This window comes from Symphodus melops (genome assembly GCF_947650265.1).
Source record: "Symphodus melops genome assembly, chromosome: 1".
Taxonomy (NCBI): Eukaryota; Metazoa; Chordata; class Actinopteri; order Labriformes; family Labridae; genus Symphodus; species Symphodus melops.
Window position 1 is genome coordinate 39,881,588 of NC_136691.1, and position 17,038 is coordinate 39,898,625.

The 17,038-nt window shown below is 38.1% G+C and overlaps 1 protein-coding gene across 1 annotated transcript in view; it reads right to left on the reverse strand.

The window, feature by feature from the left end:
- edil3a (EGF-like repeats and discoidin I-like domains 3a) overlaps positions 1-17,038 on the reverse strand; it is a 111,508-nt gene that overhangs the window by 43,516 nt on the left and 50,954 nt on the right. Inside the window, exon 4 of the mRNA XM_079347452.1 lies at positions 5,218-5,331. Coding sequence (XP_079203578.1) covers positions 5,218-5,331 — 114 coding nt within the window. The remainder of the gene's footprint in view (positions 1-5,217; positions 5,332-17,038) is intronic.

The following is a 17,038-nucleotide window of genomic DNA, read 5'->3' on the forward strand; positions in this document are numbered from 1 at the left end:
TTGACCTTTTGTTGTCACGGCAGTGTTTACTTAGTTTTCCAAAAATCCGATTTTGTTTTAGAATATAGAAATACATGTCGTACTGCATGAATTGACAGACATTATTGTTGTTATTAGAAGTCGATGCATATTTCAAAGTAGTTCTGGTTCCATATGAATAAAGTGAAAAAATGTGCAAGTTTGCACATTGCCAAAGGGATTCATGCATCAATACTTCAAGTCAAACTTGACTTGAGAACAACTCTTCAAAAGTGGCCATAAGCACTTTAGACAAAGGAGACAAATGATTGAATTCCATTTCTCCACTTTCACTTCTTGGTTAACAGCAAAAGCATGCTTATATATTTGATATGTAGCAGTAAACAAAAGGGATAATTCACAATGTGTAATTAGAAAAGCAGGTTTCATCCAATCCATATAGGGCAGCACTTTATTTGAATATTATGATAATTACCCCACAAGAAAAATGTCATGAGCAGAATTCTCCCTTGAGTCTGAAGGGTGTTTTTTTTTATATTTCACCATAAAACTTTAATAAAAGAAAGTGGAGAAAAAAAGGAAGAAAAGGATAGGCTACACAAGAAAATATTTTTCATATCTTTCTTTAAATGTGTGGTGGACCGAGCTTTACTTCCAGGTACAAGTGTCAAATCGTACATTATCTGATTTAATACCTGAAAGTCATGTGCAATGTAGTTTTCCTCATTACCACCTGACATGAGGGCTGAGGTCTTATGTTGCATTAATGCAGATTTGTGTAGACGTGGTACATCTTAGGCAGCTCCCTCTTGTATTTTTTGTGGTTGTTGACACTGTTGCAGAGTCGTGGTCCTTCTCACCTCACGGCGATGATGGGCCACTCTTAACGAGCTGCCTGCCAGCCGTCCGTCAGAGCAGCAGAGCCAGCCGGCCCCCGGGCCTTGGCCTTCTGGCCCCTGAGCATACATCAGCACCGCGACAGCATACATCACTAACACCACCACAACCTTGATGTGACAGCTGAATCCATCTCCCACAAGCCCTACCTACAGCCTAAACAAATTAGAGCCCCACTGAAATTAATGCCAGCAAACCAATACTAATGAGCATGCAGGAGAGAGAGCGGATGAGGAAGAGAATAATAAAACCACAACACAAACATCAGCTGTATACAACAGTGGTTGTATACAGCCAAAAATGAATGAAGCCAATGAATGATACGTGTTATCCATAGTTATGTATTGACATGGTTGTCAGGAGGCTTAAAACCAGCCTCAGCTCCGCCTGTCATTAGCTTGACTGAAAATTAGGCCGAGGCAGTATCTCCAGCATGGCAACTGCTGCCGATGAGCCTCCAGAGCCCCCTGCATTAACAGATGGGTGACGTCACTCGGGCTTTGTCCATTAATATTTAGAGTAGATGGTTGTACCAGAGTGCACTGGATTTCAAATGGAAATTTTAATGACTAAAACAGGGTTAGAGTGCTGCATCGGCTGGTGTCTCGGGTTGTTTACCTCTATACTGAGTGGAAAATTATGGACTCACTCCCCTTTTCACCTTTGGGTGATTTGTACGTAAGGGATAACATTCCTACATAGTTCAACTTATGTTGATGTATACAACAACAACACATTCTAGCTGAGAGTCAGCACTTTCTCACAAGGTATTTTATATTTCAAATGTAGTGTTTTTGAAAAGCAAAAAAAACACACAAAACATCCTAATACTTCTGAACTGTGCTGAAGCATTGTGATAAATGAAGCTGAATAAAGTTGTAAACTATGGTGTACACATTGAAGTGATGGGGGAAATAACAATTAGCGTCATTAAACAAATAATGGAGCTTAGCGAATGTTCAAGGAGAAAGATTAAATCTTTCTCCTCAAGCTGTCCAATCACCACACTCATCAAATCAGTACAGCTGTGCCTCTTTAATCAGCCCCACCTTCTGTTTTTAAGTTTCCAAAAACAATTAAAGAAACTCTCATCTCGATGAAGTTTTTAAAACGCCTTCAGTGTTCAAAACGACCGTGCTAAACTGACAGGGAAGACAGAAGATCTGTTGAAGTCATTTGTGAGTAGCAGTGAAGGGGTTGTGTCATGCTCTAAATAAACTGATGCATTAATCCTAATAAATTCACAGATTGAGCAATGGCATATACAGACAAGGCACCAATGAGCTTTTCAGCGTCTTGCAAAAAGTCATTCTTGCACTTTTTTTTCCTTTTCTGTCCAGCCACTCAGTAACAAAACAAAACAATAAATAAAGGAGCAACAAGCTGAAAGTCTATGTGACACCTTGTTTTTGACTTCTTTTTATCATCGAATATTTTTGTACTTTTGGTTTTAATATGTTCGTCTTGACATGCAGCTACAAGCTTGTGTGTGTTGCCATTCAAACAAAAAATATGGGACATTTAATATGTGAAGTTTAAATACATGTTCTGTATATAAGTTTGCATATCTTGTTGCTCAGATTGAAAATGAACATTGTAGGTTTAAGAGTTAGCTTTAATATGAAACATAAAGTGTAGTACAACTGATCTTAACAGATCATGTCAGTGATTACAATATTGTAAAAAATGTGTGGAATATGGAGTCTGTAGATGTACAAACTTGGGAAAAATAAATGATCGTGCTCGGTAAGCCATACCGATAAAAAACAAAAAAAAAACTGTGAGGATTTTCAGGGTACGTGTTTCTTTTCCCAATCTGTGCTGCCTTGCATCAGGAAAGATTGAGACATACTTCATATGTATGGGAAGGATTATCTAAAAAATACTCGATTCTCATATTACTAAAATAACTGCAGCGGTTCAAAAAGTACTTTGACATTAAATATGCATATGAATCAAAACCAACAAATAAATCTTTTGATGAAATAATAAAAAAGAAACTTTTAGCTTTTCAACCGGGGTGGTCGTTAACCAAAAAAAATTAAAACGACGTATGATCATTAAAATCGGATGCCTGTGTGTCTGAATTATAACCTGTCATCATGACTCTGCACTTTATCTGTAAACTGATTTGCTCATTGTTTTTTCTTAACTTATTGTCTGTAAACTGTTTGAATCATGACGTGTGCTGCTGCCCTCTTGGACAGGTCACCCTTGTGAAAGAGATCTTGATCTCAATGGGTTAATTACCTGGTTAAATAAAGTTTAAATACAAAAACAAAAAAAGAAAAAAATCCTATAAACAGTCATAAAAAATAAAAACTCCACTTTGAATAACCTCTGTAGATGTTCATCACAGTGCACTGGAGCATCACTGATTGTGGCCATGCCTTCTTCAAAGGCTTTGATAAGCAAACACTCTTAAATCCATCACTGATGGATGCCACTCAAGTCTCTACCTAGTTTACAATGTAATGGAGACATTTGGTGCCTGGGTCAAACCCCCCTTTCTCAGTTATCCACTGATCCTTAACTTCAGATTGTTTACAGCTGAGAGTTTTACGACGCTCTGTTGGAAGACACGTCCAAGGCACGGACGTCTCCTGTGACTCTCGCAAGTGCATTAAACCGAGAGTTATAATTGAGTTCTTTGACACTTCCTCTCCAAAAAAGCAACCAACAGCTCTTTTTAGTTAACCGTTAACAACCTTTGAGATTAACACATTAGCTGACCTTGAGCAGGTGAGAAAACCTCCCATAAGAAATAATCAACACTGACAAAAATCGTAAAATCTCTGGAAAAGAACCTTGTGCTGGGACCTGGGAATCTTCAAGAAGCCAGAAAAATTAATAAGAGACTTTTGGTCTTACTAAACTAAAAGACTTTAGTTTGTGTATCAAATAAATGTCCATTTAATTTCTGTTTTTTATATCTATGTTTGTGACATTAAAAGTGACAGTTTGATGTGATTTTCAATTGTTTGAAAGTTAGTTCCTGGATTTAAACTGAACATCTTCCTCCCATCTTGGGGTAAGTGCTTTCATATAAAGCTTTTAAATATATATTTAGACTCTGTATAATCATACTGCACGTTATCATATATAGAGGGTAACATCATCTTTTCGATGTTTTCATACCATTGATCTATGATGCATTTCCTCTCATTAATTGATTAACAGTGTACTTGGAATTTCAGATTTCAAAAATAATATTTTCCTGAATGTTCAGAGATGACTCTCAGAATGTCTAAACTCATAATGCTCATATTTAGTTAAATATGGTGATGTCATAAAGCGTTTTTTTCACTTTTATTCTTCTTTGAGTTTAGTAAGTAAGAAATTCAACTCTTTAGTTCTTGGAGCTTGTCTGAGGGTGGAGCAAAGCCCCCCCTTTTCTGCCCACTGCAAGGGACGAGCCAAGAAGGAGTTGAGTTGAGTTCTAAGTTTTTGCTGAGGTGTGTTGCGTCTTTTTGATTCTCAAGAAAGTGATCTGCTCGTATTTTCATTCATCAACTTTTCCTGACTCAATTTAACTTGGTTTGGCCAACAACTTTTGTTTCAAGTTAGTTAATTTTTGCAAGAGTTTCATTAATTTTTGATCCACTCATAGCTGCTGAGACGAACACCCTGCACCCCCATAGATCAAGAGTCTTACACTGATGTGTGACACCACTTCTCCCGGACTGTTGAGGCATTCAGGCCAGCATCATTTCTGGAGGACCCGACGGTGCCTTTTAAATGCTGGACCACGCAGGGAAGTTTGACTAAATGCCTCAAGCATAAGATCCTGCCACAGCTTCGACCTCGAGAGAGAAAACTCGAGGAAAGGTTGTTGTGAAGACGGTCACTCCTAGTAGATATTTCTTTTTACTAAATTCTCTAATCACATAATTTTCACATTACAGATTTGTCATTTCATTTGTTACTTTGTACCTTTATAACCCCACCATAAAAAATAGAATCAAAACCATACAGTTATTAATGTTATCATCATAATTATAATCAGTATAGTCTTTTATATTATTCTGTATTATTTTAAACCATTCCTGTAATAAATTCAAACGTTGTTTGTGTTGTTTAGTGATTGAAAAGTGCTCCTGGAGAATTCCACCTTTTGAATATGAAACTGATCAATTATTCAATTTCTTCCGTTAAACCGGAAGATGGTGCCCCGAGGAAAATTTAATATCTTAATCAATTAATTATGCTACAGCAACTAATATTACAGCGATTCCTTCTCAATTCCCTGCAGCATCAGTACCTATGATAGTGGACAGGTTTGCAGTTTTAGACAGTTACAAGTCAAAGCTATAGTTATAATACAGAAAAATGTGCCCTTACTGTATTGACAGTTCCTCCCCATGTACTCTCCTGGGCAGTCGCAGGAATAGTTGGCAACCAGATCTGTGCAGATGCCCCCATTCTTGCATGGGTCCCTTTCGCATTCATTAATATCTGGAAGATGCAAGACACACAGAAAAGAAGGGGCATTCATTCATTTGAAGCAGACATGAAGCAATTAGAAAGAGCTCCTCCTCATTAGATTGCATTGGTAGGGTGTGTATATTGAATTCTTTCGGTGTGATTCTTGATTCTGTCTGCTCAAAGACACTCTCATAAAGACAGCCTTCTGAGACTAATAAATCAAACAGCCCTTCTGGAAACCTTTAATACAAGAACACAAGCAGCAAGTTATGAAATGTTGACAAAAATGAACATGTGTACTTTCCATAATTTATATATGATTATGCTTTTAAATGTAGAATAAAAAGGGAGTTCTGTGCAGATTGAACTGTGTAATTCAGGCGTCTTAGTTCTATAAAGCAATGACAGAACTTTGAAGAAATACATATACCACGCCGTCTCATAACAGTATGCCAAACGTAACGTACACAAAACTGAAAATGAAACAAGAGAAAAGTAAGAGCTGTAGTTTGTAGTTTTAGATAATGTATATCAACTTAACTTCAGGAGCAGGACCACGACTAAACTACACCTCCAATCACCTGACAAGCCTACCTACACTGAGGCCTTCCACTCTTCACCGTTTGTCTCAGTTCTTCGACGACCCACCCTCCCTACCCTTCTTCTCATCCATTCGACCTCCTTCTTCATCCCTCCCTCCCGATTGTCTAATTCTCAGTACAGTCTGGGCCGTGATCAGCTCGGGCAGAACTATGCTTGAGACAATTCCCCTGCAGAGTCTTCTCCTTATCAGTCTCATGATCTATTAGCAAAGAGTGTACCTAAAACGCGTAGTTGTAGCGTGGTCCTTGCTAGTAAAACTTGATTTGTTCATCCAATGAGACAAGGATGACTTCAAATGTGCTCACTTATTCTGCCTTTAAAACTGTCAAGCTTATAAGCACTGACAATTAATTAATATTGACTGTTCATAATTTAAGTGAAATATGAGAAAGTTGTTTTTTTTACAGCTAATATCATAATGTTACAATAAGACTAATTCATTACAGCCTTTCTCTTGTAAAAATCATGGGCTCAGTTCATAATACATTAGAGGACTTTTTCTTTCATAACCTGCACATTAATTGGTCCGTATAAACTGTGTTAGAGATAAGTTTTCAAATGAAAACAATAGAAGAGATTAGGCAATGTGAAACAATAATATTCATATAACGTAATCATCACAGAATTATCCCCCAATGAACAACTCCTTCTGCTTGTAACTGCAATTGCTTTCTACACTAGGTGTTCTCTGATTTATTTTAACGATTGCAAAAGTTGATTGACGAACAATTCAACAACTCACGCCCACTCTTTTCGACAATAACAACCATTTGAAGTTACACAAAGGCATTACAGGGATAGTTCATGGAAGGAGGCATGAAAGGGGGTAAACTTACAAGAAAAAAAAAAACAACAACTTTGTAATGACTTCCAAACTATCCCCCTGGATTAAAAAATACTTCAGATAACCTAAGACATATTGTGAGTCATCTGTGACTCATCGGTATATCTTAACTGCATTATTATGTACGCAGGCTGGAGATTTGGAAAGCTTAGGAAGCAAAACATGATTAAAATAAGACTGTTATGGTGCTTCATCTCTTTGAGATTTTATCTACAATGTCTACAGTCGCTCTGAATCTTTTTTCTTTTCTTTTTTTTTGCTTCACAGATATATAGTCACAGTAGTCAGATGCTGGCCACAGAGGTACTGTAACTGAAAGAAGCAGTGTCTTTAATCTGTACCTGAGCAGAAATCTACATAAACGAAATAATAGAGAGAAAGAGAGCTGGATAAAAAATGTTATGTGATTCAAGTCAAATTCCATGGGGGATCGTCAAACCAACTACAAGACGGTATAAAATTCATTGATCAAATTAGGCAGTAAAACCTCTCCCAGAAAACAATAAAAATGTTTTAAAGCTAAACCTGAGACACACACTTTTATTATAATTAGTAATGTGGTATGCATAATACAAACCCTTTCCCCTTGTTTATCCTCCTGGATGTGTTTTTTATCGGCTAAATCCCTCTTCTGATTAAGTGATCAAATGTAGCCCTGATATATGGTAATACCCTGCTATAAGGCTTTTTTAAAAATTCATTATTATTTTGCACAAACGAAACAAAGAGAGCGGATTTCACAATCCGCACAAAAATAAGATATTTGAAAAGACACTTCGTCATTGCAGTTTGTCTGGACCCAATAAAGGCAGATAAAATCCAATCTGAAGCTCTCACTTACATGAACGCCGTCGCTGAACATTAGATAAACGCCTGTCAGGCTGCAATGGATTCATGCATCTGAGATCTATTAACAGGGGTGTTGCCTCTTCTTTTCCATTCTGCCATTGAACAGATGGTCAGTGACGTTCAGTGTGTATACACTTCTTTGTGTAGATTATTTTCAGTATTCCTGAGCCATTTAATAAAACAATTAAACACACAATGAACAGTTGGTGCATTTGTCTTCTTAGTTTTTATCATAACAAATTATTTGAATTTGTAAAGAGCCCAACCCGATAAAAACTTGGACCTGCCTCATTAAGATAAACAATGACAACTCCATTAAACAAATAATATTTCAGTTTTCTAATGGAGTCATTAACCGTTATCAACTGTGACAACAACAATAAACACACTTGTGAAGTCATTAACCAAGCGGACAACTTGGCCACAGACCATGCATAGCAGAGTAATATTTACACAGTCCTAGCTCTAATTTGTCTAAGTCAAAATGCTATTTTATAGGTACTTTTGAGAAGTGAGATGTAATGAATCCAATATGAAGAACCATCTTTGGAACATCATTAAAATGTATATCTTCAAATGAATGACACAATTGTTGCTTAGTTATATTTAAACTCAAAAACGTTCTGAAGGTTTTATATGTGGAGTGAACAGGTTTGTTTTTCTATGCCTGAAATAAGGTCTGTGGTTAACACAAGCTGAAGAGATAGTAGTTCTCCATAGCATCACGTTAGCGTTTAACTTCTGTTGGCTGCATTAATGCTTCGAACTTCATACAAATCATGTTCATTTGTGATGACTTTCCTGCTGAACAAAACATCTATGAATCAGAAACATGTGTTTGCCACAGAGCTTATTTTCTGAAATGATCCAAAATCCAATACAAAAATCCCATTGGAAAATTCTCAATAGACCCCATGATGATGCTACTTTCAGGTTGGCCAACAAAAACACTTCATTTGGTTAGTTTTTTTGCTTTGTACAGAGAATTATCTCAAATGTCAAGAGGCAGGGAGACAAGACAATAAATATCTATCAGGAAAATAAATATCCCTTCACCCATTCTTAACCCAATGACTCACATAATTGAGCCAATCCCAGCAGTCATTGGGCAAGATGTAGTGTAGTTTGTAAAGGTTAATCACATGTACAACATTCTACATAAATTCCTTATACTGCACAATTCAGTTTTCTCATCACTGTAATTACACCACTTAGAGAAGTGGAGCTGTTGTTACTCTTTAAGTTCATATCCTCCTTTTGCCACCAGAACTGTGTAGGTTCAGATTCAAAGGTGATCCAAATGGGCCAGCCACTGAACTAGCCTGAAGCAGAACACATCTCTAAAAGAGGAAAACACAGTGAGCCCATCTTACAATTTGCTTCCTCTTTTATGAGAGGCCATCAGCCCCTGGGAGATCAGCGCGTGGAGAGCGAGACTTGAAAGCGGTGTATTGCCAGTAAATCAGGTGGGAGAAAGGGGATTACTTCAGGGAATGCAGTTAATCCACCCGATAAAAACTTAAGAAGAGAGGCAAGGGAGGCATGGAGACGATAGAAGAGACTGAAACTGTGAAAGAAACAGAGGAGGCGGTGTAAAGAGAGGAAGATGTGACAGCCCAGTAGTCGGGCAAATAAACTGTCTCCACAACTCATTTGACACCGTTGACAGTTATCCATATGAGGAGTTTTCTTCCAAACTAACAGTCAAAATCTACCATTATGCATTTAAATATGCCATCAAAGCCTTAAAAATGGTGAAACGACGCTTACCAACTGATGTGTTCAGTTTAGTGGGAATGGTGCTATGAAGGTTATAACGATTTTAACAAGCCAGTTTGAGTAAAGATTTCTGCAGCGTTAAGAGACAATAAAACTACCAGGCATAAAATGTAATGCAATAGAACACATTGGCTCCAATAACACCACTTAAGTGAAGCTTTTAATGTTCAGTTGTTGTTGAAACTGGGCCAGAATGATTCAGATTCAGTCGTGTGTATGTTGTTGGACTGATGTAGTCACTTAGTATTTTTGTCTGCCAACTGCACCGTGCTGGTGGATTAAATGTGTCAAAGTTCAATGTTATAGCAACAGATGAGCAAAAAAATGACATTGAATCAAATCACCATAAATCCTCCAAGGTTGTTCCTGTGAGGGATGTTAAAATTAAGATTATATGTTCAATGTTATCATCATCAGCATCTTTATCCCCAGCCTTTTGATTCAGTCCAAAATAAAGAACCTGAATCCAAAAATATTTTTCTTCAGTCTTTGACCTTCCTCACACCGGTCCACTTGTAGGTCGCGCTTCCTGCCTTTGCCCCTCTTTTGCTCTCAAAGTGTCTCAGTCAGACAATAATGAGAGCGATGAATAGCGTTGTGTGTCAAGAGCTTACACTGTCTGTGAGCATGAAATTGGCAATGCTGCATGTCCAGAGTGCAGGTAGAGGCCTGCATTGGGAGGAGTTACCTCTGCCCTCTCTGCTGAGCTGCACTGACCTCTACAGCGCCTGCACCTGCTACTACAACCACACAAACACACAGCCCCATGATTCTGCTTTCCAGTTCATCCAACAGGAAAGCTATTGTGTCAAAACTCGCTCAAAGGAGAGTTACTGAAGACATAAATGTGCCATAAAGTTGAAAGCAAGAAAAGATTAAATTCCATCCGGTGTATTAAACCTTTTGTGCTTGTCTGAGTGTAAAGGATTGTGCAGTAATTGGTGTTTGTAGGCGATTCAAATAAGAGGTTAGAGAGCTGAAAGCAACAGAAGTTAGAAAACAGATCAGTTGAGGCTGTCAGTAACTATTCTTGACAATGTCAATGAAATCATGTTCAGAAATGGAACTTTAAGCTCTCGGATTCTGATTATGTGCTTTCACAGCTCAGCTGAGCCAACAGGATATGATTTAATGGACTTTTTCAGACAATTATGGAATACAGATAAAGTTTTCCGTACAGAGAGTGAAATATTTAAAGTTGCACGACAAAAAACACAATTTTAGCATCCAAACAAAGCATTGTTGTCACGTCCAGATACGCTGTACACTGTTCAAACAATTTCAGCTGATAAGCTAGCAGCTACTTCTTACCTTTAGCATAGGCTACACTCTCTTAATGAACGTTTGTTTACTAGTTTGTTCAACAAGCTATGGTGTTAGACAAACACATCTGTCCATTCTTGCAGATAAGAAAGACACATTAAAGCTAGAAGTTTGCTACAACACACGGTCCCACACAGTCAACAGCAAAATCAAATTTATGATTAAACGTTGACGGTAGCCACAACATTTGTTCTGATAAATGCATGATCTCTACAGTATGCTGTACTAGCTGCTTTAAACAATTGAGTAAAAGGAGCATTTACTTAGCTTACTGAGATCACAACAAGCACTCCAATTTCAGTTAGATTTAAATAAACATACACTGGCCCCAAACAACAAAGTAAATCACACAAAGGATTTAAATAAATGCCTGCTTATAACCTGTAATCCTCTCGCACTAGTAAACCTCTCAAACTTAATTAGCAAAATGAAAGGTAATGTCCCACTAGTGTTGGGCCAGCATTTCAACTACAGTGAGATGTTTGGTAAAACACAGTATAATGCTTCATTTTCCGATTTACTATTTGCACTGTAAGCCACACAACTAAAGGTTAGTCAACACTTTGTTTGATAGAGATGTCTCATCAGGTCACATCTTTTCATCTATACACTCTTATTTTTCGGTTTCATCATATCTTATCTCTATATTTGGAGCCATAGGACCGACACACGTTTGTTGAGCACACTGATACTCTTGATATTTCTAACCAGACTAGACCTAGCAGTTTGACCTCCATCAGCTGCGATCGACAAGAATGACGTGGACAACCGGTTGCTTATGCTTGCCACATAATTAACCCTTGACCTTGAATGCTTCTTGGAAATAATCATCTCTTTTTTTAAATGGACTGGGTTTCCCCTGAGAGAGGCTGCTGGTGAGGCCCCCTGAATCATGGTGGCATTGTAGATGTTGTATTTGATTTTGAAACAACATTGCATTTTATGACACAGAATGGTTTCATCAGCGAGTGAAAAATAACAAAAAAAAAACAAAGCCAATGATTGACACTGACAAATGCTACTCTAAGTAGAGAGAATATAAGCTCTCTGAAGGAGCACTTCATAGAGATGTTACAAGAGCACACATTTATAAGGAATGTATCACTAAAGGACCCTTTGGTATATTTTACTGTAAATGATGATATACAAACCCTTGCTTTAACCATATTTTTCCACAGAGAGCATGCATGCTACATTCCATCAGCATCATGGTTTTGATCCGTCTGATGGCCCTCCCTGCCTCACTAGGTCCATTTCTGGAGCGTGAGCATAGCCAATGTTGATAAAGTGATGAAATATACAATAATATTTTTCAAATTCAGATTCTCTGTGCATTTCCTTGCACAGATGCTTTCTGTCCAGGTCGATACATTCTGTTCATCTTGACAGGTGCTTGCAACAGGCTCCTTCAAACAAAGACTCGATGTATATTTGAAACGTAGCATAGTATAGTGGTACTGCTGGCATGCTCCGTAAACCGACCATGTCGCTTACTGTGGAAACACAACTATTGAATATGTGGGAGTGGGAGCGGAAGGTGCTGTCGTGTGCACAGACTATATGGAAATTCCAAGACCAGAAGATACACACCTAAGAAAGGACATGTAGTACAACTAGATGTTTTTAGTGCTGACAAAAAAAAAAAAATACATTAGCATAAACGTAATTTTCTGTTGCATGTTACACACATGGGAACAATATACACAAATGTCCAGCCAGTGATAGAGCCACAGTCCTGATAAAAACAGCACATCCTGGGCTGTCCTGTCTATGTTCCGTTGTTGATAGTGTTCCTTGTGATGCAAACCTCACAGTTACTTATCTGTTATATGAATATTACTGTTTCCATCTATTTTTTTGTCAGTTTTGGTGGGACACAGCATCTGCTCAAAATGGGTGAATAAAAGAGCCACCTGCTCCTATCTCAGCTGGAAAGACACCTCATTAGTTTGTATGTACACAGTGAGGGCTATAATGCATGTAAAAGTGAGATACATGATTTTTTTTTTCTGCCGGCATTTCAACCTATGTCATATCTTATCTCTTTTCTCCTGTCTGTGTATACTCCTCTTTTTTCAATAATTAATACCAATGCAAGCTTCAGCATATATGTTAGATGCAATGCAAATATTGAATATACATTACTGAATCTGTGCTGAATAGATTTTTGCTAGCCTATGTGAATTCCAGCCTGGTTATTAATAGTGCTCCTGTTCTTCAGGAAGTGCTGACTTCTCCACAGAGCTGCATCTTTGTATTTGGGCAATCAACCCTGGATTCTGCCTCTGACAGGTCGTGGTGCAGTGAAATGTTTCTTGTCCACACAAAGCCAAGACAAGCCCTGTCTCTCCATGTTGAGTCAGAGTTGGGAAGATGGAACATGGAAGCGCCTGTCTCCACTGTCAAACCGTGCTGTCAATCTCTCCTTGTCCTGCCCATGCCACTGAAGTGACTATCAACACAAAAATCAGGATCCCTGTACGGGGTCTGATGAAGTCCTACGATGAGTTGAAAGAGAAATTTAAATGGACAGATGTATCCTTGAAATGTGTTTTCCCAGTGATAGGTTTCAGCCTTGGTCATACCCATCCAGGCTTAACATGCATAAGTCTTGATTTTATTGATCTCCTATACAGACAGTTCTAAAATCTCATCTCAAATTCACGGTAGAGGAATATGCTGTACTATTTCAAGGGATATGATGATGCATGAAGCTGTGAATTCAGGATTAAGAATAGTGCATTCCAAGGACTGGCTTTTTGAAGTGGGATTAGCCCACTGGAAAGTTATTCAGAGCAGCACTGGAGAAGCCCTTGAAAAGGTGTCTTAGGATGCACTGCAGAGAGGTTCAGAAAAGCCAAACACTCATCATTTGGAAAGACATGCAGACCAGGGGGCTTCTCCAGAGCTGGGCTGTGCAGAATGTGAAAAGCTCTCCGCTTGCAGACAGAGTGACACTCGGAGGAAAGCCTTAAGTGTCATTTTAAGCTTACAGATGAAGCTTCCACTGCAGGTGTGTGAGGAGAATACTGATGCAGCCTGGTACAACATTGGGATACACAAGCTCCTTAACATCACTGAGGTATACTTACGAGGATGGTTTAGAGACACTTGAACGGTCTGAGATGCAGATACAGAGCAAAGAGCAAACACAGACTTGAAGTGGGAGAAAATGAGGATAGCAGAAGTCATCTGCACTTTGGCTTTTACAATATTTGAATAGACAGTGTGCTAACAGAAAACACAATAAAATTGATTTTATTTTTTTAACTATACTGTCAGTTTTTTGTTTTTTAGATTATTTCCAGGTGATTACAACTTTTGTGTAGAGGACACTCAATAAAATAGTGCATGTCATGTGCACGACATAGCCTAAGGCTGAACGATTTATCGTTTTCTGATCGAAATCGCGATTTAAAAAAACGCGATCACGTGATCGTCAAAGCCGCGGTTTTTAGCAGTGCTTCTCCCGACTGACCCAGGAGCTGTTCATTCTGCCCCTGCGTGACTTTTTTAGCCTGATACACAGCTCGACAGATAGCTAACAGTTTTCCTCCAATAAAGAAGCTAACGTTTCTGTGTCCAGTCTTTAATAAAGGAAGCACTGTAAAACTAAACAGACATCAAAACATAAGTTATTAATCTCATAATATGCTTAAAAAAAAACCGATAAGTACGCTAGCGGGATACAATGCAAGGCCTGAACATGAAATTACGCTCACAGTCAAATGTTTCAGTCATATGGCTAGAAGAAAATATGGAGACATCGTTGGCTTCTCTTGTTGCATAACTTCTCTGAACAAAGTCACCTACGGCAACCCCAAAGGCACAAAATATATCAACACATATGACCAGATTTCTGTCAAACTGACACTAAAAACAAGAACATCACAATAAATATATTTAAAATTAATTCTTAACTTCAGTTTTCAGTCTATTAATTTAGAGTTCCGACATTTAAAGTTTTAACTGGTATGATGTAATTTCCTGTCATGTTTGTAAATGTTACTGTACATTGAGAACATTGCACAAGCTTGATTTGAAGAAAATCGTGATAAAAATCGAAATCGCAATTTTTGCCAGAAAAATCGCAATTCAATCTTTTCCTAAAATCGTTCAGCCTTAACATAGCCCCCGGCTTACCAGTGCCCACTCACTGATAGTTTTACACATAATGCCACAGATGTCACTGGGGTTGAAGAAACACTTCAGTATACATTTTAAACTATCCCTCTCCGGACAAGAGTTAAATCACAAGTTTAGATCAGCAAGTTGGTATGATAAATTTGTTAGTCAGCGCTGAACACCAAGTATGGAAAGTTGTTATGAAATAAATGTTAGCTTCAACTTTTTTTGGTAGCTATTACTGTTAGTGACACATTGTAGAAAAAAAAATATTAGATCATTTTGCGAAACGCCACAGGACCTAATCTACTAGATGTGGCTGTTATATTATAAATATGTCAGGGGAAAATAAACCTCAGGGTGACCTCGAAGAAAAATGGAAAATTATGAAGTCTAGACAATATTTACTGGCAGACCATCCAGAAGAACTGTATTAATATTGCTTTAATCTTTTTTCAAATAAAATAGAGACACTCAATTTGATTAAAGTAAAAGCATTATAACACAACTTAAAACAAGTAAACTAACTAATTGAGTTTAGCAGCATATGAGGAGACAACAAAATATTTAAAATCCTCTCCACGAAAAGAGAAGTCATTTTGACGTGGGTCAGATTTGGAATGACCCAAGCTGCATTTCATATTTATAGAGCTGCAATATTAAGGGTCTTCAGCAATTTCAACAGAATCATTTCACACTGATTTTATTAATTCATTTCCTTGCTGACCCGTCTCTGAACTACTCTTTTCTGTGTCTAATGAACACAAGAGGAGATTCCATCAGTTCTAGTGAACAGTGATTTACATATCTATACTTTCTTCCAGGCTTAGTCATATTCTTTATCTAATCAGAGTTTGAATAATACTATTAAATCTCCCTTCAAGACACTGATCAAAACACATTCTCATTGTGTACCGCTTAGTATAGTAAAAAAAAAAAAAAAAAAAAGGACAGTGACAACGCTGAATTTATGCAGCCCTATGGAGTCAACCTGTACATTTATCAGTGTTCTGTTTTGGCTTGCTGTGCCAGCCAAAAGCCCCAGGCAGGACTGAATCTAACTCTTCTCCACCACCTGGGATTTAGAAATGCATCTCTATTTATGCTCTGGCTATCTGCCAACAGGCTTACTGGAGAGGCCAGGAGGTGACAGTGCAGCACGGGCGTCCGAGGGGGCTTTATACAATTGGGCCCATGGTTACAGCTCGTTCTCTGAAAGTGTTCTACGGGAGGGATAAACCAGGTGGGTTGTTGCTCAGGGAAATGGAAAAGGGAACTTATTCAAACAAATATATCCATGTTTCTTCTTTGGAACATGCATTTCTAATAAAGTGTTTTGCATTTTACATGTTCTCTTTTTTCCTCTACTGCCTTCAGGTAGGCGTACTTACTTACCAATCCTTAATTTCATTGCTTTCCATTTCCTGGGAGATTATGTTTTGCAAAAATGGCATCACTTCATGCCACTGGTCCAATCATTATAAGCAGACACAAGTTTTCAACAACATTCTGTGATATTGTACTTTGTATAAACAGGAGACTTGTGGGAGGGGAAAAAAACAGGAAATAAAAACAAACAGACTAACAAACTAATTTTGCTAGCAAAGCGTTACCTTGCCAAGGAAGAAAGGTCATCTTCTCAAAGGATGTTTCTGCAGCAGTTTTTATTTGGCTAGATTTGCAAAAATCCAGAGTGCTTGCGGAAGCTTTATGGAGAAAGGACAAGTTTATATAGCCAATGATAGGTCAGAGCAAAGGCTAATAAATATGTCAGAACATGCATAAGTCGAGCACCGACAAGATCAGGGGCACATACAGGAGAATATTGTCTGGGGTCATTCTTTGTATTCGATGAGTTTGAAGTTAAATAAATAAAGGTTAGTGGTGATCCATCAAGCACAAGGCTCCATCGAGGAAGCTAAAAAGAATATCTGTATCAGTGACACAGAAAAAGTGGCCCTAAACACCTTGATTCCAGCTTGTTTCTACAGCTTGTTATCCAAAATGCCCTCTGACAAAAGAGAGATAGGGTCTCATCCTTCTGGGATGGAGAAAAGGGGCAGGAGGATACCAGAGAAAATAGATATTTGAAGAACAACGCTGATCTTTGACTGGGTCTCTTTCACTCGGTAGATGCTTGCTTAGGTACAGACCAAGAAACAAACACACTGAAAGCAAGCAAAAAACATATGGCTTTCAAGAAGTATGAACTTT